Source organism: Vidua macroura, chromosome 5 (genome assembly GCF_024509145.1).
Source record: "Vidua macroura isolate BioBank_ID:100142 chromosome 5, ASM2450914v1, whole genome shotgun sequence".
NCBI lineage: Eukaryota > Metazoa > Chordata > Aves > Passeriformes > Viduidae > Vidua > Vidua macroura.
In genome coordinates, this window is record NC_071575.1 from 19,922,205 (window position 1) to 19,945,648 (window position 23,444).

A 23,444-nucleotide genomic window follows, 5' to 3' on the forward strand; every position below is an offset into this window, starting at 1 on the left:
GCAGGAACCCAAGGGAGTCCCTTGTTTAAACATCAGGAGCACATTGCTGGATAACACCCCTCCTCTCCCTCCCCTCTGGGCATTTTTGGGGGTTGTGTCAGGCTTTTTTATGCTTTTATTTGTTCTTTCTGAGCTTCTTGCTTCTAGCCAGGCCCTCTTGGAGAAAATGGGAGGGCAGTGGGGGTCCTACAGGCTTGAGCTTCTAGGCTGGAACAGCACAGGGGCAGCGCTGCTCTGAGGACTTACCATGGCAGAGCAGTAGGAGAGGATGCCATAAGCAGATGGAAACATATGGACAGTGCTTGGGGCAGGTCAGGGCCATAACATGAGGAGGCTGAAGTGGGAGAGAGATTCCTCTCTCCTCATCTTAGGTTTCCCTCCCTTTTCTGCACATCTAAGGTGGTGAGGAAAAAACGAGTGTGCTCCCCTCCTCCCTGTCTTACAAAAACAGAGACTAGAGTCAAACTTGGAATTCCCCTCTGTCTCATCACTGGGGAGACAGGGTCTTGGTGGTGATCTCACCCCATCAGAAACCTTTCTGTGCATAAGGCTAAGCAAGCAATGAAGAGGGAGGACGGGGAGGAGGGGAGTTATGGCAGGAAACCAAGAACACATCAGACACTCTAAATTTAGATCTTTTTATTCAGTTCGGACAATATTCCTTGATTTCTCATTGTTCAGGAGAGGGCAGAGGGCAGGGGATCTATTGAAAGGCTTTGTCCTGAGAGATGCCACTTTGTCTGGATATATAGGGGTGGAGGAGCCACACATCATGTGGGTCTGGCATGGGGGAGAGGTGCGTGTCCCACAGTTCCAAATGGCTTTGGGATGGGGTGGTGGGTGGGCACCTCTGAGCAGTTCTGGCACCTGTGAGGCAGAGCTCAGGGCTCCCCTCAGCCCCGCACTCACAGGCCAGGCGGGCAGCCGTGAGCGCTGAGCTGTGGCTCTGCTTTGGGGCAGGTCCCCGTGGCAGCAGGGCGTCAGGCACAGGGCGTGTAGGATAAACACACACCCGCTCTATACGTCTCACTGCCTTTCCGGCATTGCAGCTCAAAGTCTATTTTTAAACTCCCTCCTTTATTACACAGGCCAGAAGATAGCAGCGGCCTGCCTCCTGCCAGGTCAGGCGTGCCGCTCTCCCACCCGCCCCAGGGAACAAGCTGTCCCCCACATGGCATGGGGGGCACCCTGCCCAGTGACAGGGGTGGGGTGCAGGGTGGGCTATGGGTGGACATGACCTTGCTGGTCTCTCCAGGCTCAGGCCAGGGCAGGCACAGCCAGCTGGGGTGCCTGGCTGCATTTGTGCTGTTGTGCTGCTGGTACAAGGGTGCCGCTGCGGAGTGTTCGGTCCCACTGTGTCAGTGGGATGTCAGTTCTGCTCAGGGCCTGCAGCTTAAAGGAGGTTAAATGAGCTGAAAGTCGGCTGCAGCATCACCAAATCCGCCTGCTGCTGGTGTCAGTACCACCAGAGGGGTGCAGGCAAGAGGACCGGTTCTTGCAGGTAGCACAAGCGGGGCTTTCCATCTTGGCTGATGCCCTGACCCCCAGCGAGGAGCACTTTGAGTGGGTTTTGCTCTGTGACGTGAGCAGCAACAGCAGGTGGCGGGGGCCGGGGGGGGGGAGAGCCGCTTGCTTTTGGTTTTCGACCCTCATCTTCGTTTCACATGAGTCATGTTACGTTCTGAGCTGAGTAACTGCTGGGGCTATTTTTACTTCAGCTCAGCAAAGCTTCCTTCTCGCTGCTGCCACCGCCACCACCGCTCGATGCAGACCCGGGGGCAAAGGATGGGGACATGGTGAGTGGCAGAGGGCGAGGGCAGGGGAAGCAGTGTTTGGGGTGGTGTCAGTGGAAAGGGGGACCGTGCCCACCTAATCAATTTGGAAACAAAAATAGTATATGCCTTTTGAAAAACAACAGATGACCTGCGATGTGTGGTGTGTTCACACACACATACATATATATTTATTATACTGGGAGAGGGGAAGGGGGGAGGGAGAGAAATTCCTTTCGAGTGCTATTCACCAGTCTGGAAAAATAAAGAAGGAAAGCAGAACATTTTTTCCTTTCATCAAAACAGGAAAGAGAGGGGGAATGGGGTGGGGAGCAGATCCATAGACATAATGGATGGTTGCCAGTGTAAGGAAATTGTTCCCTTCTACCCTAAACTTGGGGGTTGGGGTGGGGGAGAAATATATGGCAGTATGATCAGAGAAGGCTGCATCCCCTCCTCCCCACTTGATGCAGGAACGTGTGTGCACACGGGAAAGTGCTGGGAAATCGGTGCCCCCCAGCCTTGCCTTTTCTCTTTGAATCCTGCTTGAGCTGCACATCCGCAGAGATGTGAAATGCCTTTGCCTTCTCCTTCATCTCAAAGCACGGGGCAGGAAGGCACAGCCAACAGGAGCCCTCTCCCTCTCTGCCGTTGTCAGGGCTGGGCTCTGCATGTGTCTGCATGCTCGTCCCCCTTCCCCATCCTCTCCTCTCTGCCAGGTTCCTTCCAGGAATGGGTGAGATGAAAGAGGTGGTGAGGGGCTGGGGGAATCCCTCTGACGAAGAGAGATAGGCAGAGGGGGTGGTTCCCAGGGAAAGCCTGGCAGGTCCCATCAAATGCCTGCTCCCCAGGTGACACCTTCCCTTTCCCCTGGAGCCGCTGGCTCTGTCAGGGTTTTGCTCATCCTTGGAAAGCATTTTCCCTGCCAGTGCCAGGGGCAGGAAGGCAAATTATGCAAGCCCTGGGTACCCTGAGGCTCTGCCTTTCTCCAGCCCCAAATACAAACACCGAGCTCCTTGACTGTCTCTGTCTCCTTCCTTTGGTCTCTCTTCTTTCCTCCTTCTTCCTCCATTAAACCGAACTCAGTCCTTAGGAAGTCGGGGCAGCTCGCATGTCAGCACCTCTGGGGCAAATGCTGTAAAACACAGCGTGAGCTACGCACAGTAACCCTGTCCTTATCACCTGCGGTAGTCGGGATAAACCCCATTCAATCGGGGGCTGTGGTGTAAAACCAACTCGCCCACAGAACGGATCTCCGGGTGTAAACGAGGTGTAAAACTTACTCCAGGTGCCTCGTTTCGGTGCCGCGGCGTCTCCCCTCCATTGACGGCTGCGGCAGCCCCACGGCGTAGGCGCAGGGATTGCTCATCCTTCTCCTGAACTTAGAGACCGGAGCAGCAGCAGCACCTAAGTTAGATACCTTGAGTGGGCGGGCTGACTACACGTTGGCTGTCAACACCTCCTAATTTCTTTCCATTGATTGTTTTCAAAATAGGATTCATCATGGAGAGGCTGAGACACCTCAGCTGTTCAGACTGAGTCTTGCTTTCCATTGTAAGCCCTGTTTTTCTTCCTGTTGTTTCATAATTCTCTACCTATCCCCTCTGAAAAAAAAAATGCAATAAATTTAAAAAAATAGATCACCCCTCAGTTCATGCTGCTGTGGATGGTGGCTAGTACGATCATTTTTTCCATCAACACAAGATGAGGGGACAGCAGCCTTGCAGCAAGGAACTGCCTATTGTCCTCAGACACGTGCTGCTCTCCTTCCTAGTGATAAGAGAATAACCAGGGAGATGAGTTCAGCTGTTTGCAGGTTTGAGAACTGTAGTGGTGGTGAAAGTGTTTTAATAAGAAACCCTGGTGCAAGCTCTTAGGAAATCTTGTTTTGTTGTGGTTTCTCTGTGGGGCCATTGCCAGCTAGCACAGTTGCAACCAGATCTTGTCAAGTCATGATGCTCTAATGGGAGGGACATTTTTATGGTCCAGATGCTTCCCTCAAAATACCTTCCCAATATATGCCATGGTGGTTTCATACTCTTATCCTGTGACATCTGGGACACCAGTAGCCCTGCAGGCCTGCATGCCTACCCCACAGGCCAGGTGAGAGGGAGATCCAGTTATCCCCATTAGTTTTAGGGGTTTATGGGACAGATGTCAAACTAATTTCACAGAAGTAAGAGAGTCAAAGGAGCCCCCATCAGGCCCAAGGCACAGCAGTTTTAGGTGCATGCACTCCTATCAAACTCAGTGCCAGTGAGACTGACCCAGCCAGTCTAAAGACATCACTAGAGAAAAATCTATCCCTGTCTTAAAAACAGAAAAACCACTGAAGCCTGAGCAGCTTGAGTATCACTTTGCTCTATTTCCAGGCAGGGTCATAGGTAGATGATTAGTCAAATTCCAAACATCCTCTTCCTTGCTGTCTGGAGGTTCAACAGGGATTAGCTTTTTGTTTCTGATGTCGAGCTTCTAAAAACTGCCCAGCATCATCCACATGAAAATAAATAACTCTATTTCTATCCCATCTAGCATGTAATAGAGCCGGATATTAAAAAAAAAAAAAACAAAAAAAAAAAAAACAAAAAAAAAACCACACCACCCATATCCCCCCCAAAATCAGGCCCTGCAGCAGCTCTTGTTGCTACTAAGCAAGAAATTTGCAGCAGTCCCTGCTAGCTTTCTGCTGAGACCTTCTCCTCTCTGGCAGCAATATCTCTCCCTGCTGAGGAATTTGATCAGCCCTCCCACATGCAGGCTGTTCTGTCCTGGCCAGGAAGCCACTATAGCGTGGGGGACTCCCCACACAGGTGGCGTGAAGGTGGTGGAGCCACGCCAGCTTATTTGAGGGCAGAGATCCTCAAAAGGCACCTGGGCCTCCACCGACCCCTTGGGAACCTTAAATATGTAATAAAGTTATGGAAATTCAGGACCCAGCTGTCCCCAGAGCTCTCTACAGAGATAGAAGGACTTCTCAAATCCTCACCTTTTCCCCTGCTGACTGCTAAGGAGCCCAAGGCTACAGCGTTTCTTTGGCTGGTGCCATCTGGAAAGAGGTGAAAAGGACCGAGGCCCTTTTAAAACTCATTTTTTGAAGCCCTCTACAGATTTCAAAAAGTGTTTCAGCACCCAGGTGGACATCAGGGTTGCAGCTCCATTATCATCACTTTAAATGGCTGGTACGCTGCTGGCGGGCCAGGATGGAGAATGAGGGGAATTCTAAGAGCGTCCTGAGGAATTTGGGGTGGGACAGGGCTATCACGGCTGGAGCATCTAAGATAAAGTCTTGTTAAGGTCTCTGGCGGTAGAAATGAGCAAAGGTATGCCTTGCATTTCTACTTCCTCCCCCTTGAGCTCCAATATTGGAACCGAGCCACTTGAGACTTGGTTTGAGGGACTCCCAGGACCTTCCTTATCCCTGCACTCATGCACCTCAGATGGCCTGGGCTTTGGAGCTGACATGGCTCTGACCAGCTCCCCAAATGTAGAGAAGTCTGCCCACTCTTCTTCTGGGTTATGGTGAATGAAGGTGATCCCTTGTGACCCAAGAGCACCTTGACATGCTGCCCCAGAGGACCCAGGCTATTTTAAGCTAGCTATATGGAGGACCCCCAGTATTCCTCATGTCCTTGTGCTTCCTGACCAACACCCATATCCATGAGACCAAAGTCAGGTTCAGGGGCATAGCTAGCCAAGCTGGGATGTGCTGTCAGGTGCTTGCTGCAGAGGAGCATTTGGGGGGCTGCCTGCTGCTCACTCAGTTCCAGTGGCTGCTCCTCCTGCACTCGGACACTTTGGATGGTGCAAATGGGCGTGCTGGTGCGAGACCATGTGTTCTAGAGAGGGTTGGCTGCAGGAGACTTACAGGCACCCAGACAGTGTAAGGGAGCATGTGTGATGCTGTGAGATGAGGCCACTGGTATGCCAGTGGGTGTATGTATGTGAGAAGGGAAGAGAGAGGGGGAGAGTGAAGGAGAACACATGGATGCCCAGGGATGTGTGAATGAGACAAAATTTGCACGTAGCTGTGCATGCGAGCAGCTCGAACAGAAGCGTGTGCGTAGCATAGGAAAAGCAGGGGAGATGCTTGGGATTCAGAGCGAACGCCTGCCGAGCGCCTGCGGTGCATGACGGTGCAGGAATGTATCGGTGGATACGAGCCTGCACAAAGATGGTGCAGAGATCCCTCCTGGTCGTGCCTGGAGTGTGCTTTGTGAGTGTGCGAGTCGGCGCCGGGAGATCACTCGTATGTACGTGAGAGGGTGTTTTTTCAATAGGATATGACTCTTTCTTGAACTCACCTGTTAGCAGCCTTCCCCTTCCCATCCCTCTCCCCCCACAGCAAATATCTGCTGGCTTAATTTCCCTTCAGATGTTTATTACATTGTGGAGATAATCATGCAGCAAAATACCTCCGGGTGCCACGAGCAACACCAGATTGTCTTATAGCAAGGTGTAAATTTCTCTGGCTTCTTTTTTTCCCCTGCACACAAAGAGATGTAAGATATTAAAGTCATCTCTCTCCCTGGAGCTAGTGGTGTAGCAGGGCAGGGAAGGCAGCGAGTGGATCTGAGAGAAATGTGCTCCAGACTGAAACAGCAAGAACCTGGGGCCAAAAAAAATAACAAACTACCGTGCCGGGAACTCCTCTCTTCTTATCTCTTGCCGAGGAGGCAGGAATTTCTGTCCCTATTCCTCACGCGATATTAAAGCCACATTATACAGGTTGCTGCAGCATTAGTCATTTTTAATTAATTTATCATTTAAATTAACACACTTTTTATTTTGTCAGCAATGAACTGCTACTCCCTCACTAGATTTGTTCCTTGATACCCAGCCAAGAGGAGGATGGCAAGTTATGCTCCACCCATCTCCTCTCCTTCATAAAAGGAGCAGCCCCGAGTGCCAGCTTAGTCTCTCTTACAGCTCGCAGAAAATAAAGATCCGTCAGCTCACTCACGTCTCCTGCAATTTTACCTTTTCTGCATTTTTTTTTTGTTTTTCCTTTCTTGTTGCAACAGATTGTGGGAGGCAGCATCAGTGGCTCCACTTTGAGGCTTGTCAAGGCTCAGCGCACGCACACAAACACACACTCACAACCCAGAGCAAAAACATTTGCTCTCACCTGTCTCCAAGCCCAAAGCAAACCTCCCGTCCAAGCAAAGTGCCAACACTTGGAACGAGAAGGCACCCGAGCCAGAATCTAATGTAAAGGGAAAAAATTCAGTGTACACTGGCAACTTTTCTCTAAAAAGCAAGTGGCAAAAAGGAAGGAAAGGAGCATTTTAAGAAGAGGACAACTTAAGGAAGAAGATTTCATTATTTGGATTTCACACCAAACTTTGGAAAAGTTTTTTTTTTTTTTCCTTTTAGTTACTATTCTGTGCACCTTCTTCTAAGAACATTGAGACATTGTTACCTGCATGTAAAAGCTTTTACAGATACACATTTTTTTTTTAAAGGGAAGAAAACCAAGAGGAAGAATAGCATGTGGACCACCTAGCCAAAGGCACCACTGAAGCATCCCTTGCGGCAAGGGGGACCCGGACTCCGGATGTGTATAATTCCGAGGGACTGCATTTTTTTCCCACCGGGCTTATGAGATAGCGCAGAGGCAGACAAATCACCGAGAATTACTTCGGTCTCCTCTCACCACCACCACCACCACCACCACCTCCACGTCCTCTTCCAAGGGTTACTGCGACTCTCCCACCTCCTCCCGGCTCGCAGGGGACATGGGAACGCGCAGCGCCCTCGATGCCTGAGGCCGGGCGGCCGCGGGGCTGTCTGCGGGAAGCGCTTCCCTCCCGGGGCTCGCCGTCCATGTGCCCGCAGCCGGCGGGGCCTGGAGTCGGGATGAATTTCGGCGTGGTGTTCGCGTTCATCCTCTCGCTGCCCCTGGCCCGCATGGAGGTGAGTTTCCGCCGCGGGCAGCGGGCGGTGCTGCCGAGCTGCCAGCCCCGCGCTGGGGGAGAGCCGGCGGCGGCGGCGGCTCCGGCCCGCAGGTGCGGCGGGCGCAGCCCGGGGGGGGCCGGGGAGCGGCGCGGAGCGGCGGGGGCGCGGTCCCGGCCCCGCTCCGCGGGAAGAGCTGCGGCGGGGCCCGGCCGCGCTAATGGCGGGCAGCGACAGCTGCCCCCCTCCCGGAGGGCAGCGCCCGCTGGAGCGGACACCCCTCTGGAGTGAACACCCCTCTGGAGTGAACGCCCCTCTGAAGCGGGCACCCCTCTGGAGTGAACACCCCTCTGGAACGGGCACCCCTCTGGAGTGAACACCCCTCTGGAGTGAACGCCCCTCTGAAGCGGGCACCCATCTGGAGTGAACACTCCTCTGAAGCGGGCACCCCTCTGGAGCGGGCACCCCTCTGGAACGGGCACCCCTCTGGAGTGAACACCCCTCTGGAGTGAACACTCCTCTGAAGCGGGCACCCCTCTGGAGCGGGCACCCCTCCAGAGTGAACACCCCTCTGGAGCGGGCGCTCCCGTCGGGACGGGCCCGCCGAGGGGGGCTCCCCTGGGAATACACCCACCCCCGTTTCTGCCCACAGCTGCCAGGGCCAGGGGAGACCAGGCTGAAGCGGCCCCGGTTAATGTGGGAGCAGGGATGCTGCTGGCGAGCCCCGGGGAAGCTGCAGCTTCCTGCCCTGCCTCGCCCAGGGCTGTCACCCCGGGGCGGGTGCTGGCTCCTTCGAACCTCTCACCCCCACCCCGTGATTTTGGCATCACGGCGGTGCGGATGCAGCAGGGACCGGGACTCTTGACACCTCTGGAATAACGCACAGTGTGAAATCCACCCTGGCATTGCCCAGGGGGGCAGTGGAACAAGGGCGTGGGGCTTTGGAAAGGGGGGAGGAAAGGGACCGTGTGAGTAGAGACACAGCACCGACACCGAGTGGCATGGTCATTCAGCAAAGTGTGTGCCCAGCCGGGGGAAGGGGCAGGAGGTGACTGTCTGCTGGGCTTCCACGGTCACGCAAGCATCGTACCCTGCAGTCCTGAATGGGCTGCTCAGGAAGAAGCCGAGCAGAGGGTAAGGGCCAGGTGGTGGATTTGAACAAACACCCCAACCCACTTCGGTTTCCCTATGTGGAAATTGATGCCTCATCCCCAGCCCTGGTTGAGGAAAAGGAGCCCCAAACCCCCAAATCCTTTGACCTCTGCTGTCACATTTCATCATCTGATTGTATGCAGATTGAGGGGATCAGAAAGCCCCTGACATTCCCACACAGTGCTGGGTTCCCACTTCAGCTCTACCTAAGATGGCAAAACTGTGGGTTGGATCTGCAGCTTGATTGTCAGGGGCAGGAAATATCCTTCCACCAAAACCCTCCCTTCTTTGCATAATTTTTCTCTTTTCCTTCCTCAGTTTTGAGCTGAGTAAGTGGGTGCACCCCTTGTGAGATGGCAAAGAAGAGGCTGGGTGCAAAGCATCACGTCAGCTCGCTGTGGGCCCATTTGCCCTTGCCCAAGCCACAAAAGGAAGCAGTTAGAGCTGTGGGCTACCCAGTGGTCATGCTTGTTTTGGTCAGAGGATGGTATTTCCTTTGTGGATGGCTCAGATCTCTTTCTCCCATGCAGCATGAAGCATCAGCTAGGGTTGGCACTGGGGAAGGGTGAAGGTGGAAGTGTCTGATCCCAAAGAGCTGTTACTCAGTTGCCATAATCAGATTGAAATACTGCACAGCTCTGTGACAGCCTAGTAGAGTTAGAGTTTGGTAATTCTGGCCCGAGGTTTCATGGGAGGAATTGTGATATTTGTCACTGTATGACAGGAGAACCAAGAACGTTTCTGCTTGGGTAGATGCTTCAGCCTGCAGCCAGTGCTCACAGTTACTTTGAGGGCGGTGTGTTGCACCCTCTGCAGCAGGCACACACAGCACAGCTCCCACCAGTCTGCTGAACCAGAGTCATCCTCTGAATAGGGCTTGCAGCTCCTCCCCAGCCGTGCCGGAGAAAGTGCATGAGGAGCAGTAGCTACCCAGATCAGCAGAGGCCCTGAGCAAAGATATGGAGTCTCCTGAGTCCCTCTCCCTCTTTGATCACACCCATCTGGAGCTGGAGGGCCCTGGAGCTCTTCCAGCCGGAGGGAGTACAAGCCTCAGCGGGAAGGTATTTGCCAGTTGGGAAGCGAGGATGCTAAATCTATTTGCATTTGCCCCACGGGCTGTAATAGTTGCCTTGCAACATTTACAGAGATGGGCTGAGCCAGCCGTGGTTGTGCCGGGGTGAAGCCCCACTGGCAGCGCTTTCTGGAATTCCCAAGGAATGGGGTGCGGCTGGGCGCTTGCTTATAGCCTCGATCCAGCTCCCCACTGCATCTTCCTGCTGCAAGGCTCCAGCGTTCTTCCCTAGTCTTCCTAGCACGAGGCAGTGACAAGGACAAAGCAGTGGAAGCTGGGATGGATGACACGTCTGGGGTGAGCTTGTGGAAGGAGCCAGGCGAGTCGTCCCTGCCTCCCTCTCACTGTCAGCTGATGTGCAGCAGCAGGAGGGAATGACAGGGCTCCTGTGCTGTTTCCAGTGCTGCTGGTACACAACCAGCCCCGGGGGTGGAAATGCCTCCAGCCCTCGCAGGGGAGATGTGGGGTGAGTGTGGAGGAGCAGTGGAGTCCCCCTTGAAATGGAAAAAGGGTGGGTGGGTCTGGCTATATTTTAGGAACACGGACTAGATCAAACATTGTTTAATTATTTTAAGGAGGGGGAAACATAAACCACAATTCCAAGTGGAAGGGGTTCATGTGAAGAGGGTTGTACCTGCTGCATAGTACTCTGGCAGGCATTGGTCAGGGTCCCTCTGTAGCCAGGAGTGGTGCTGGAAGGGTGGAAGCCTTGTGCCAGGGGAGTGCTGGTGGCAGGTGCTGCTGGTCTTGCCCTCTGCCAGGGAATGCGGTGGAGTCTCCCCTCAGGGTCCACACATCAGCTTCAGAGGGAATTAAAAAATGCTGTTTGTTTGTGGGTTTTGCCTGGCTGATCACTCAAGACCCTGCTGCCAAGATCCCTTGCCATGGTCGGTGTGGAGGTGCTCAGAAAGTTCTCCTCTCCTGGGCAGAGGGGTGAATAGGTGGGTGCTTCCCTGCCCTTCACAAACTGGTGCTGCTGACACCATTCTGTTCTTCTATGTGCAGCAGCACCGGCTTGGAAAAAGCAACTGGAGGAGTCCTCACCTCAGGAGTATCCTTGTCTGATTTCTTTGAGCCCTGAGGGTCTGCCTTCCCTGCTGGTTGCACAATCTTTGCTCCCTGCTCCTCCTCTGTACCTACCAAGAGACACACCTTCAGACAAGACTGTGAAACTCTTGCCAGAGGGTGCACACCACAGCACTTTGTATTCCCTGCACCAGCTTGGCAGCTTCTGATGACAAGGGGACCTTTCATCATCCCTGGTGCTCAAAAGCATAAGTTGGGAAAAAACTCCAGAGCAAGAGGAGGTGTTGCTAAGGAGGAGGCAGATTTTGGGAAAGTGCATGTGTGGGGAGTGGGAACAGGGGAGCTGCTGCACCTGCATTTATATACAGTGGCCAAACAGTGCTGCTGGACATCTGGGAGGAGGGGAGCAAAGCTGATGTGCTGAGAGGCTCCAGTGCAACAGCCACAGTGCAGGCAGCAGCTGCTCTGCTGCTTTCTGTCAGATGTGCCATGGCTCTTCAAGCACCAGCAACCAGCACAAGAAAGGGAAGTGAATGTCCTGCCAAGGAGTTGGCAGATTGGGGGGTGCCCTTGCAACTCAGGGGAGAGTCAGAGTCAGGAACTGGGGAGCAGAAGGAGGGAGGGAAGAACAAACTTTCTTCTAAGAATTCAGGGCCTTGCAGGAATATGAGGCCAGGCCTTGGGGCACTTGACAGCCAGCCAAGAGTCCATTGAGACAAAAGTCTTCTTTGATCTGCCGCACAGTTAAAAAAGGAGATTGTTAACCTGTGTTAGACAAATAATTCCAGAGGAGCTGCTGAGCAGGAAAAGCACCAGCTGCTTGGGCTGGTCTCTTGGGGATCCCACCTCTCTCAATGCTCCTCTACCTTCTGACCTCATGGGATTAGGTGGAGGTGATTGATGGACCTCTGCTTCCCTGTGTCTCATCCCACAAGTGCCCTGAGTCTGGATGTGTGCAGCACTCCATCTCAGACACAGGGCACAGGGCTGGGGCAGGGGCCAGAGGCATGGCTGATCCCAGTGAGAGACCCCAGAGGGAGCAAGGACAAGGCATGCAGCTCAGGTTTGTTGCAGCTCTTAGGTCAGTCTTGGCCTTGGTTTACAAGGGTAAAGTAAGGAGCTTCACAGGCTTGCAGTTGTCACTGGCAGAGCTGCCTTACAAAAATGGGGGAGGAGAACAGGATTGTGAGCCATGTGGGCTGGTGTTACACCATAGCCATGCTGGTAGTATCTGTAACAAGAAAAAACTGGCATCTAAAACTGCTGCCGTGAGCAGGGAGTGGAGCTTATTGCTGCAGGCAGTCACCAGAAGTACAGCTCCTGAGGGCCTGCATTTTCAATCCCTGATTCCTATCTGTTCCTCCTGCTCAGTTAGCAAGGTGACACCTCCCAGCTCGCTTCCAAAGTCACCGAGTCTGAGGCTCGTAACACCTGCCCACGCTCTCCCCCCAGCAAGTGCAAGAGTTTAAAATAAAGTTCCATTTCCTACATGTATTAAGTGTCAGGAAGGTCCAGAGGCATCCATGCAGAGCAGCATTTATACACAAACGCATTTGGCTGACAGGTGCAAACATTGAAAGCCTGCAATTTCACCACCCAGCACTGAGCTCTGACTGCAAGTACTGGGAATTGCAAATGATCCCTCTTCCAGTAAATGTGTATGGCACAAGGCAGGGAAGTGCTGCAGAGCCTCTCCAGCACTGGGCTGTTGGTCCCTCTCTTCTTCACACAGCAGGAGATGTCAGAAGGCATCTTCATTTCACAGCTATTCAGTGATCCCTGAATTATACAAGTCTCTCTCTTGCTGTGCATTCATCACTGATGCTGCTTCCCCCTCCCTCAGAGACTGAGGAAGTAATGCTTGGGGATGTAATATCTGCTTTTTGCTGCAGGCAGACAGTCAGATCTGTGGTGAGATGTGGCAGTGACAGGGATGGAGCGGGGCAGGAAAGCTCGGTCTGACTGAAGCTGTCTGGTGGATCTGGCTGTGGAGGTTTAGGACACTGATGTTGTCTGCTCTGCAGCTCTCTTCAGGAGGTTTCTGAGCCTCCTTGGGCTGCAACAACCTTCACATCACTGCATCCCAATTAAAGTTATAGTATTAGAGGGTGGTCTGGCAGGGCTGAGGAGGGAGCACTCCTGTTGTCCTACTATGGAAGCAAACAGTGGGTGGCCAAGGACAGGCATGTGTGAGAGAGTGCCAGGCTCAAGCAGCCATCCAAAAGTGGCTGCAGGTTTGGGCCAAAGCTCTCAAGGTTTAAAGCCAACACTTAGCCACCTGCCTGGTGGCTTTTCTCTGATGCGAATGGAAGGAAAATGTTCTGCACTGAACGCAGGCAGGGAGGGAATAGCTGTACAGTAGGAGGACCACACACATGCCACCAACTGTCCATAAAAACCCACACGAAAATCCCTGCATTTCACAGGCACACAAGCCAAGCTCTCCTCTCAGTTACAGGGACATGCGGAGGGCTGCGCCTCAGACATCGTCCAGCACCCGGCTGAAAGAGCAGCTTTTCCGCTTGAGTAGCCCTGAATGAAGAGAGCTGGGAGCTAAGCAAACACTTTGGCCAGTACTTTCCTCTTTCTCTTTTTCTAGTCTTTCGGAAGTATGTTTTAATCAGCACTTGCTTTCCCACACCACTCCTTTGTACTCTTATTAAGCGCTGTCACTGGGGCCTGCTCTAGCCTAGTGCCAGAGTAAAATTCCCAAGAGACTCAGGGCACTGCACCTGCCTGCACAAACTCTGTATTTGGCCCATTGTCTGATGTTGCTAAACCTGCTCTTACTTAAGGTTTTTTCATGCTGGTGTGCAGTGACATCCAAACTCCCATATATTTCTTCCTCCAAATCAGCTCCTCAGCCCATCACCTCCCTGCAGCTTTTGTCATTTCACCACGGGCTCATGCTGGGGCAGCCTCAGCCGTGAAGGTCAATCTTCATCTCCACCCCCTGCCTTTTTTTTTACTTAAAAAAGAGTATGCAAATGATGTATATTATTGGGCCTCTGTGGTTTGAAAACACACGCGCTCGCACACGCACATACACACGATAACTGACAAAGCCCGTGAAGGAGTTTCATAACGGAGGGAAATATTAGGAAGGTTTTATCTGATAGTGTAAGGGAAGTCTGTTAAAACGCCTTTACTGCAGGCAGCAGGAATGAGAAGCCACCTGGAGAAGTCATACACCACCAGAGAAGGAAGCTTTGCTGGCTGCTTGCATAGTGTCCAGGGCTCTGCTGCACAGCCTGGGTATTTTTTTTCTTTTTTAGTCTCCTGACAGCTTTGTGAGAGGCTGCAAGAGGGTCTCTCTTGCTTTTGTTTAGGTTTCAGGTTCAGGTCTTCATGAGGAATAAAGCCCTCAAGGTTTCAAAGCCAACACAGGACAATGCACGTCTTTGCGTTTTGCTGGTTCTGTCATGTCTCCCCCATGCTTGATTCCCTGCTCCTGCTCTGTGACATAGCCAGTATTTGCAGATCATCTCTCTAATGCTTGTTTCTCCCTTTCTTTTCTTTTTTTGTTGTCTGGCAGGGGGACCCCATACCCGAAGACATTTATGAGATTTTGGGTGGCAGCTCAGTGCGCTCCATCAGTGACCTCCAGCGTGCCCTGCGGACAGACTCCGTAGGTAAATCTCCTCTCCGCCAAACACTCCTCTATTTTTAATTTAGTCTTTGGGGGGGCTGGGAGGGGATATTCTGTTCTTCAGCGGGCACACTATCAACAGACTTCATTATAAATATAGGAACCACTCAGGAGCCAAGACCTGGCTGTTTACAGACTTAGTCCCCCTGAAACTTATGGGAGTTAGAGGCAGCTAGATGCTTTTTTAGATCTCCTGTCTGGACACTGGCTTCCAGAAATGGTAGGATATGGGCAAGGTGAGTGCAAGGAACTGAGATCCCCATTCTTCACCCTGGGAGATGCTCAGTCAGCAGGGCTTGAACTGGACAAGATCAGTTTAGGAGGCTGCAAAATGGGAGGTGGAAATACGGTGACAGAGGAGGAAAGAGCTGTGTGGGTTTCCAGGTTTGGCATCCACAAAAGGCTGCGGGCTCTCAGAGGCCCTTAGGATGAGAGCAGCAGAGCACGTGTCCGTGGGTGAGCTACGGGGCAGGGGCTAAGTCAGGGTAGCGTCGCTTCACCTCCTGCCCGTAGATAAGAGCTCCGGGGGCTGCAGGGCCTTGGGGTCACTTGGCCAGGGCTGGCTGCAATGAGCAGCAGGAGCGGCAAAGCGTGGAGGGGTCGGCACGTGTGGGAACTGGAGCACGCGCCACGGCGGCTGGGCTGGCCCAGGAATTTATTTATAAACGGTCTCTTCAGAGCAAATTCCTTTCTATTCTAACCCTGCTCCCGCCCGTCGTCCCCCAGCCCCCCCAGCTCGACTTCTCTCTCGTGTTTTGTCTGTTTTGAGCTTTGTAATCCTTGCCGAGACACTATCTACGGGGGAACAGAATTTCCTGCTTTTGTTTCCTATGCCAGTCCAACCACTGGCGCAGTCTCAAAAGCATTCCCGCTGCCTTTCAAAACGGCCCTGGAGGGGCAGGGGGGGAAAGCGAGGGGGAGGGCACCAGCTGCGTTCAGCTATTGTTTGTCTTAGAAAGAGGCAAGGAGGCTCCCCACCACTGCCAGGGCCACTCCCTGCCCTCACCAGTTCCCTCCTCCTTGTCCACGAGCCACACAATGGGGCAACTTCCAAAATTAGCCTTGCTGGATTGTCCCAGGCTGGTCCCCCCCTACCCCAGATGTCTTCAGTACTGATCCAGGGTGTAGAAGGACAACCTAGAGGAGGGAGGGACATGATTCTCAACAGATTTGTTTTGAGTCAACAGTTGTTGGTATTTTTTTGCCCCCATTTCTCTCCTCTCATCAACTCAACTTGTGCACCAAAGGCAGCCCCCACCTTCATTTGATGAAATGCCACAGGGTGGAGGGGTGGGCAAGGAGCAGCTGAGAAGATGCATCCAATCTGTCGTGGCCCAGTGTCTAAAGAACAGATACATCTTTATCGTGGCCTCATGATTAGGAAATAAAATGGGTTTATCTGGTTGGCTCCAGAAGCCCAGGGGTATGAGAGAAGGTTGCAGAGCTTTGGGTCACTGGTTTCACTTCAGGTCCCAGATAGGGAAGGCTGGTCAGGGAAGGGAAAAGTGATGCTGTGAAGCTGTTTCTTTGTTTCACCCCGTGGCTTTCATCTGTTCCCAGGTACTGACTGAGGAGCATTGGCATTCGCTTGCCCTGTGAGGAATTAGCAAATTAGTGTGTGAGCAAGATAATCCCAAAGTGGCTGGAGCTATTCCCTGTGCTGTCTGTGCACCCTGTGTGTGTCACAGCTGACTCCCTCCACTGACAGCACAAGGAGCCAGAATGAGGCAGCTCCAGGAGGCAGATGGGCTGAGATAGTCCTCTCCTGACCTTGGGCACTACTGCAGACCCAGCAACAGAAGTGTGTAGAGTGGGAGTCATCTCCTTAACTGTGGTTGCCCACAAAGCAGTGGCTGCCCATGTAAACCAGTCATCCAGACACCTTCTCTAGCCCAAAGAGAACTACAGGCCCTTCTAAAGTGTGATCCACCAGTTCTCATTTTGGGACTTTGCCTGAGGGTGAGACAAATGGTGCCTAGAATTGATCACACCTTTCCAGCCACTTTAAAGGGTGTCTGTCTGTCCACCTCACACGTAGATGCTGACTGCTCATTGACAGGCACATGATTCCTGCCTTCTGAATGCAGCCTCTGTGCACCCACCCCAAATCCATCAGCAACTGCTTGAGACCTGAGCAGGGAGAAAAGTCCCTGCTTCCCTTTATGAGAAGGCCCTTTATGCACTAGGGCAGGGCTGAGGAAGAGGAATGGGACATGATAGGTAAGGGAAGTCTGCTCCACCACACATCTGATAAACAGAGATCTTCCACTGGCCCCTAATTCCCTTTAAGAAAATTGCTCCCTTGATGCTGACGTCCATTCAGTTTCCTTCAGCTGCTAAAGCAGGTTAGAGAAGGAAAGAGCTGTGGCTGGGTGGGAGCTATCTTCGAGCGCAGCCATTGTCCCGAGCTCAGGAGGGGCTGCGTGTTCGAGTGCTCCATGGGGATTATGGGCACTTCTCTATTCAGCACTTCCTATGGGAAAAAGCAGTGGGGTGGGAGGGAACGGCTCAGGGCTGGCCTGAATGCTATCGGTCTTCCTCTCCCATCGCTGACTGAACCACCTCCAGATCCTGCCTCTTACCTTGGAGCAGTCTAGAGGAAAAGTAATTTTAACTTTATTTTTCTGTTCTTCTGTCTTAAAAATTCTCTAACCTAGAGCAGCTGAGGTGAGCTAGGAGAAAGAAAGCAAGCACCCTACCTACCACCCATCCTCCCCTTCACCAGCCCTCTCACCTCCCAACTCTCCCAGACCCAAGCCATCCCAGCAAGGCACCTGAGTGTTAAATACCAAGTGTTCTGCTTGTTCCATCTGGTCTTTGATCCTCCTTGGTGTTAACCTGGTCTCAGCTGGCCAATCTGAATCCCTCTGACACCAGAAAGACAACTCCTCTCTGACACCTGACATGAGCCTTATCTTTCTTGAGCTGGAGTTTTCCTCTCCAAGACCTGACTGGGTCCCCTCTTTCATGATAGGCTTGTTGCTCTGAGCTGCCTAGTCTGAGCAAAGAGTGTCCATGTCCCAGAACAGCTATGACCTTGCTTATGGATTTACACCTAGTATGAGGTCCTGGGTCCGTGGCTTATCCCATGTCCCTGCACTTTGCCTGGTGATCTGAGCACAAGTGTCTGCTGTCTTCTCCTGCCTCTACCTGGTGCTATTAGGTCATTAGGTCATGTCTTCCCCTTTGCAGAGCGGGACAGCTCGAGCCTGAACCTGAATGCATCTCAGCCTGATCAAAACCTTGTGGCCCTGTCTCGAGAGCGACGAAGCCTAGGTGAGCTGGGGGTCTTGCACCTTGAGATTGTTGGGGAGCAGCTGTGGGTGGTCCAGATATGTGTCTGAGATACAGATGTAGGGGTAGAGGTTATAGTGCACCTAAATGTGTGGAGGCATAAAAATGAGGGTCTGGGCCTGGAGTGGGAGCTGGGTGCTTCACCCTGGGAGGGCAGGAGAGGGAGTCTGGACTTCTGTGGACTGCTCTGCCTTAACAAGCCAAACAGTGCTCGTTTGCACTTCTCACTGGGCTGCAGTGAGAAACATCACTGTACTGGGGCTTCCTCCACATGGCTCTGTATAGGGAGAGAGCCGGAGGAGTGAGAGAAAGAGAAAGAATATTTGTGTGTGCTTGTGCATGTGAGAGCCTTGTGGGGTCTTTCACTTGCAGCAGAGGTGGCTGTGGCGTGTTGGTGACAGCTGCAAAGCTCATTTCATCCCGTTTCTCTCTTGGCCCTCTGTAGATGCTCTGGCAGCAGCAGAGACAGCTGTCCTGGCGGAGTGCAAGACACGGGAAGTGGTCTTCGAAATCTCCCGCAACATGGTGGACAGCACAAACGCCAACTTCGTGGTGTGGCCGCCCTGCGTGGAGGTGCAGCGCTGCTCCGGGTGTTGCAACAACCGCAACGTGCAGTGCCGCCCCACGCAGATCCGTGTCCGGCACGTCCAGGTGAGGGACGCGCCCTCCGCTGCTCCCTCCTCCTGCCGCCCACTGCCGTCCTCGTGCCCCAAAGCCAAGCACGGGCGGGTCTCAGGTGCTGGGCTCATGCAGCCATCTGTCCCCGCTGTGCTGGCCATGCAGTGCTGCAGCCGCTGGCGTGGGTGACCTCCATGCCAGTTGCTGGAAGGGCTGGTGCTGTCCAGCAGCTGGGGACCGTCACCAGGCAGAGCTACAGGGCACTGTCCCCATCTGCAGCTCCACACCACGGCCCTTCCTGTGGCTCGAGGCGGCCTCGTCTGCTGTGTTAGAGCAGAAGAAACAAGGTGCTTTCATTGCGAGAACTGGTTTTGATGCAAAAAGAAGAGGGTTTGCAGTGTCAGTCTCCATCCCCCCACTGCTGCTGCAGCTTCTTTCCAAGATGTGCTCTGGAACAGCTTCTCTTTCTCAGCCCACAGTTTCCTTCTGACCTGCTCCATCAGCCAGCAGACACCTGACAGCTAACCTCTTGCTCTGATCCTCCCCTCACAGCTACCAGTGATCTCCTCACAGCTTCCTCCTAGACAGCTTGTTTAAAAATAATATTCATCCCATACTAATCCTCTGCCTGAGCCATAAGAGACTCCCCCAGGCAGGCAGCAGAGGTTGGCTGGGAGAGATTGTATTCACACACAGCCCTTTTCATCAGGAAATTCCTTTCTCAGAAAAGCCAGGCTGAATGAGGAAAAAATGGGGGGGAGCAGGAGTTGTTTTTCTGGAAAAAAACAAGTGAGAGGTCAAAAGCCAGCCTGAAAAAGTGACCTGGAAATGGTTTCTTTGAGGACAGAGGTCTCTCTATTGTTTGGCTGGAAGTGTTTGTCTAGCAGGCAGCGTGTGGTCTGAAGCGTGTGGAGTGGGCTTTCAAGGAAAGATAAACAGCCTGGCTGCTTTGGCGCTGGGTGAGGGATGCTGCTGGGGGCAGTGGGTTTAGAGGAATTCCATCCCAGCACAGCAGAGTGAGTATTTATAGCTTGTGGAGCACTTCAGGGACCACAGAGTTGTTAGATAAGCTGAGTGGGGTCAGGCCTGGCTGCTGATGGAGTGGGAGGACTCCCTAGAAATCTTGTGCCCTGTGGTGGGATGTGGAGCAATGAGTCTTCCCTCTGAGTCAGCACTGGTGGAGAGTCCGGGGGAATTTCCAGAGCGCCGCCTTTCCTATGAAGAGCCAAGGTCTTCATCCCTATGAGTTATTAAAGAGCTTGAGACAAATTCAGACAGGCCTCAGCAGAGTTGGTGAGGCTGCGATAGCTTGCTTCAGACCTGAGTTCTTCTCCTGTTGCCCTTCCTGTAGGTTCCTGTGGGAATTATCCTGGTTGCCCCAGGTCTCTGCCATAGCATCTGTCAGAAACAGGCTGGCATGTCCTGCATGTTCCATGTTTCTGTCTCTGATCAACCAGTCATACTGCTTAAGCTCTGGCAATAGTTAGGATCGGGTGAACCAACCAGAGACATGAAACTTGCCTGGTCTGGGTCTGCTCTGCTGCTTTGTTCAGAATTATCTCCCATGTTCAGAATTGTCTCCCATACACACCACCCCTGAGTCTGAGCTTGGCTCTGTAAGCTCTGTAAGCTGCCTTCTGACCCTTTAGGAAAAAAGGCAGGTTAAAGTGCACTGACACTGACTAATTTTACAGAGTGGGAGCCATGGCTGTACTAATCTTTTTCTTGCCTTCCTCTTGCAAATAGGTGAACAAGATCGAATTTGTCCAGAGGAAGCCAAAATTCACAAAAGTCGTTGTGCCTTTGGAGGACCATGTGCAGTGTCGGTGTGAAGCCGTGTTCCGACCACCCCCCAGGAACATCCGTCCAGGGCCACGTGAACAGAGGCGTAAGGATCTTGGCATTAGTAGAATGAAGGGAGGTGTGAAAAGAGGGCTGGGGAGAGAGAAAAGAGACGTCCCATGGTTTCAATCTGCTTAGCTCCAGTCAATCCCAAGGGCCTTCGCTGGTTTATAGCAGCTTAGGGACCTTTCCCAGGATGTATTCCTGCCAGGAAGGTGCTGAAACTGAGAGAAAAGAAGGAGGGGAAGGTGAGAGGTGAGGGGAAGGGCATGGTGGGAAAAGGGAGAAGGCAGAGATTGTGGAGAACAGAGGACAAGGAACAGAAGAATAGAAAGAGGCCTTGTGGCCCTGCTGTTGCAGAGCTCTTTGTTGACAGTGTGTGGAGAAGGATATTTCAACAGAAGCCGTCTGCCCCTGGCTGTACAGACACTCTCCCCTCTGTTTTGGCAGGCTTGTCCCCGGCATTCACCACAGCCGCTGTCTCACAGAGGCGGCGAGTACGCCGGCCGCCGACACAGAAGAGGAAACATAAGAAGTACAAGCATGTCAACGATAAGAAAGTGCTGAAAGAAATCCTCATAGCATAGAAGTGCTGGCAGGGGAGAGAGAGCACAAGGCAGGTAACAGTGAGCTGCTTTTCCATTTGGGAGAGATGTCCTCCTGGGACATGGCATCTGGGCCCCTTCCCACACCACTGGCCACTCGTTCAGTGTGAGGCTGCTGCAAGATAAAACCTGGGTTGAAGGAGGAGGAAGAACTAGGTTGGGTGCCAGCATGTGCATTCTATTTATGGAATTAAGGCTCTTTGCAACTTCACAAAGTTGGAATGATCATGCTGCAGCCATCCTTGCTCTCAGGCCCTGCCCTCTCCTTTCTCTGCCTCCCTTTCAGGCAGAGAACAAGCCTGACTTCTCACTACACCTAAATCCCCTCGGGGTCCAGATAATTCATCTCTTCTGTGGAGCAACTACTGTTCTAGTTTCTCTATTGGTTCTCCATTGAAAACAGAGAATTAATGTTGCTCTAGGGATCCCTTTTCATTTTATTTCTTTACTTGAGTTGGCAGAAAGACTGAAAAGCAGCAACACTTCTGGTTCATCACTCTCCTATAGGGAAACCTATGTGCATGAGAAAGGTCATACTAGGGGAAAGGAGAACTGGAATCTCTGGCAAGAGATCTGGACTTTGTCAGGCCAGGCTCTGATTCTTCTCTCCATGACTTGTGTAAACAGGAGTAATTCCCTCATCATCAGAAGAATTTCACTGGTACAAGCTAAAGGAGGCTAAGCCTTGGTTCCCCATGAGAAGAAGAAGTGCAGAAAAGAGAGAAAGAGTGTCAGGGTGCAGATTGGTGGGAGCTGAATTGTGACACTGCTTAACAGGGAGAGCCCTGGCCCACAGCTCAGCAGTTCCAGCTCTGCTACAGCCACTTGAATAAGACCAGGCCACCACTTCACATTCACTTCCCCTCACCCCAGGAGAGGGGACAGCAGGCTTCCATGTGTGGCATTTCAGGAGCTGGGGACAAGGGGCACCGAGCAGTGTCTTGAGACTGGGATTCCCACGCTTAGCACTACAAGGGCTCTGATTATCCCAGGATTCTCCTGGCCAGCCTAAAGTTCCCAGGGTAGAAATTATGCAAACCCATGCAAATCTCAGCTCTGGCTCAAGCTGTTCAGGGGAAAAAAAAAAATTGAGGAGGTCAAAAGTTCTCCCAGGCTTCTAATCTGGCTCTTTGGCACAAGAGGAAAAAAGGGGATAGGAGGGTAATTGCAGGGGGGAAAAGGTTACGTGTTCTAATGCTGTGTCTGATTTTGTTTCACTTCCAGGTTTATTTAATATATTTGCTGTATAGCCCCCATGGGGTCCTTGGAATGATAACTTTTCCTCTCTGTCCATCTGCCTCGACGTCTGATTTAGACGGCAATTGGTGCTTCCCTTTCCATCAGTGGACCTTCTCCCACCAAAGCCTCCCTTTCATTTATTAGTACAATTTTGAAGTTTTACACACACACACAAAAAAGGACAAGGATGACCTACATATATATAATATATGAGAAAAGAACAAAGTACAAATAAAACCGTGAATGCCAACAGCCACAACTTGCAATGAGAACAGGACAATTCCTTCCCTGCTACGAAGGACAGGATGGAAAATGTGAAAAGGAAAGCGGGTCCAATTTCTTCTGAGAGAAGGAGAAAAACAGATGGACAGAGGCCAGAAGGGGAATATTCTCCCTTTCTCTCATGCTTCTGGTAAGGCTGGAAGGGCCCAGCTGAGATCTGCTCTTGCATTGGACCTACCTTTTGGCAACAGGCAAATCTCAGATTGCGAGCGGAGACCAATGATGGAAAATGCACTAAGGACTTTTACCGGCCTACCCGGACAGATATATATTTTTAATGTGCGTGTGTATATTTTATTTTTAAAAAGAAAAACCAAAACCACTAAGGTATACAACATCTCGGGGAACAGAACAAAGAAGCAAAGAAACAAAACAAAGAAGCCAAATGCATTCCCCCACTCCCTCTTTCCCCTGCTCCTGGTGCTGACTGGAAGGTGTTTGGATCGTGGGGAAGGAGCACAAGGTGGCAGAATCGTCTCCACGCCCCCGGCCCCTGCCAAGGAGAGCCATCTTTGCACATGCTGGTGGAGAATTCAACTTTCCAGGCTCGGACTCAAATTATTTTTTAAATTCACTCGGGATGTGTGCGTGTGTATATGTGTGTGTGTGTATATATATATATATATACGTGTGCATGTGTGTGCGTGTGTATGTGTATTTATACATACATATATAAAAAAAAATATATATATGTTCTTAAATGGATTTCATTCCCCAGTGGCAGGAAGCTCAGAGGCACGTGCATGCATCGGCTTCGCTGGGCTGGCAGAAAAGCACACTGATACTGCAATGTGCCTGCGAGGCCGGGGACGGGGCAGGCAGAGGCATCATCTGATCTCTCTCTTTCTTGTTGCCCTTTTCTCTCACTCTATACCAACCCCCCCTCCTCAGCACAACTTCCTTGCAGGAGGTGAGGTGGCACCACAACAAGACCAAGGACAGCCAAACTTAGAAGCATGACTTAATCTCAGTGAGCTGTCCTTGCCTGCTCTGTGGTCTTG

General features: G+C 52.2%; 1 protein-coding gene across 2 annotated transcripts; it reads left to right on the forward strand.

Moving 5' to 3' along the window:
• The first annotated feature begins 1,755 nt into the window (after positions 1-1,755).
• On the forward strand, positions 1,756-23,138 carry PDGFB (platelet derived growth factor subunit B). Of its 2 annotated transcripts, XM_053978933.1 has the most exons (8): positions 1,756-1,796; positions 6,794-7,685; positions 14,450-14,546; positions 17,756-17,839; positions 18,303-18,508; positions 20,222-20,363; positions 20,768-20,937; positions 22,147-23,138. In XM_053978933.1, exons 2-7 carry the CDS (start codon positions 7,530-7,532, stop codon positions 20,902-20,904), a joined length of 822 nt encoding a protein of 273 aa, XP_053834908.1. In that variant the 5' UTR covers positions 1,756-1,796; positions 6,794-7,529; the 3' UTR covers positions 20,905-20,937; positions 22,147-23,138. The 2 variants fall into 2 exon arrangements, with proteins under 2 accessions (XP_053834908.1, XP_053834907.1); XM_053978932.1 differs by lacking the exon at positions 1,756-1,796 and having other exon boundaries at positions 6,718-7,685.
• The last annotated feature ends 306 nt before the right edge of the window (positions 23,139-23,444 follow it).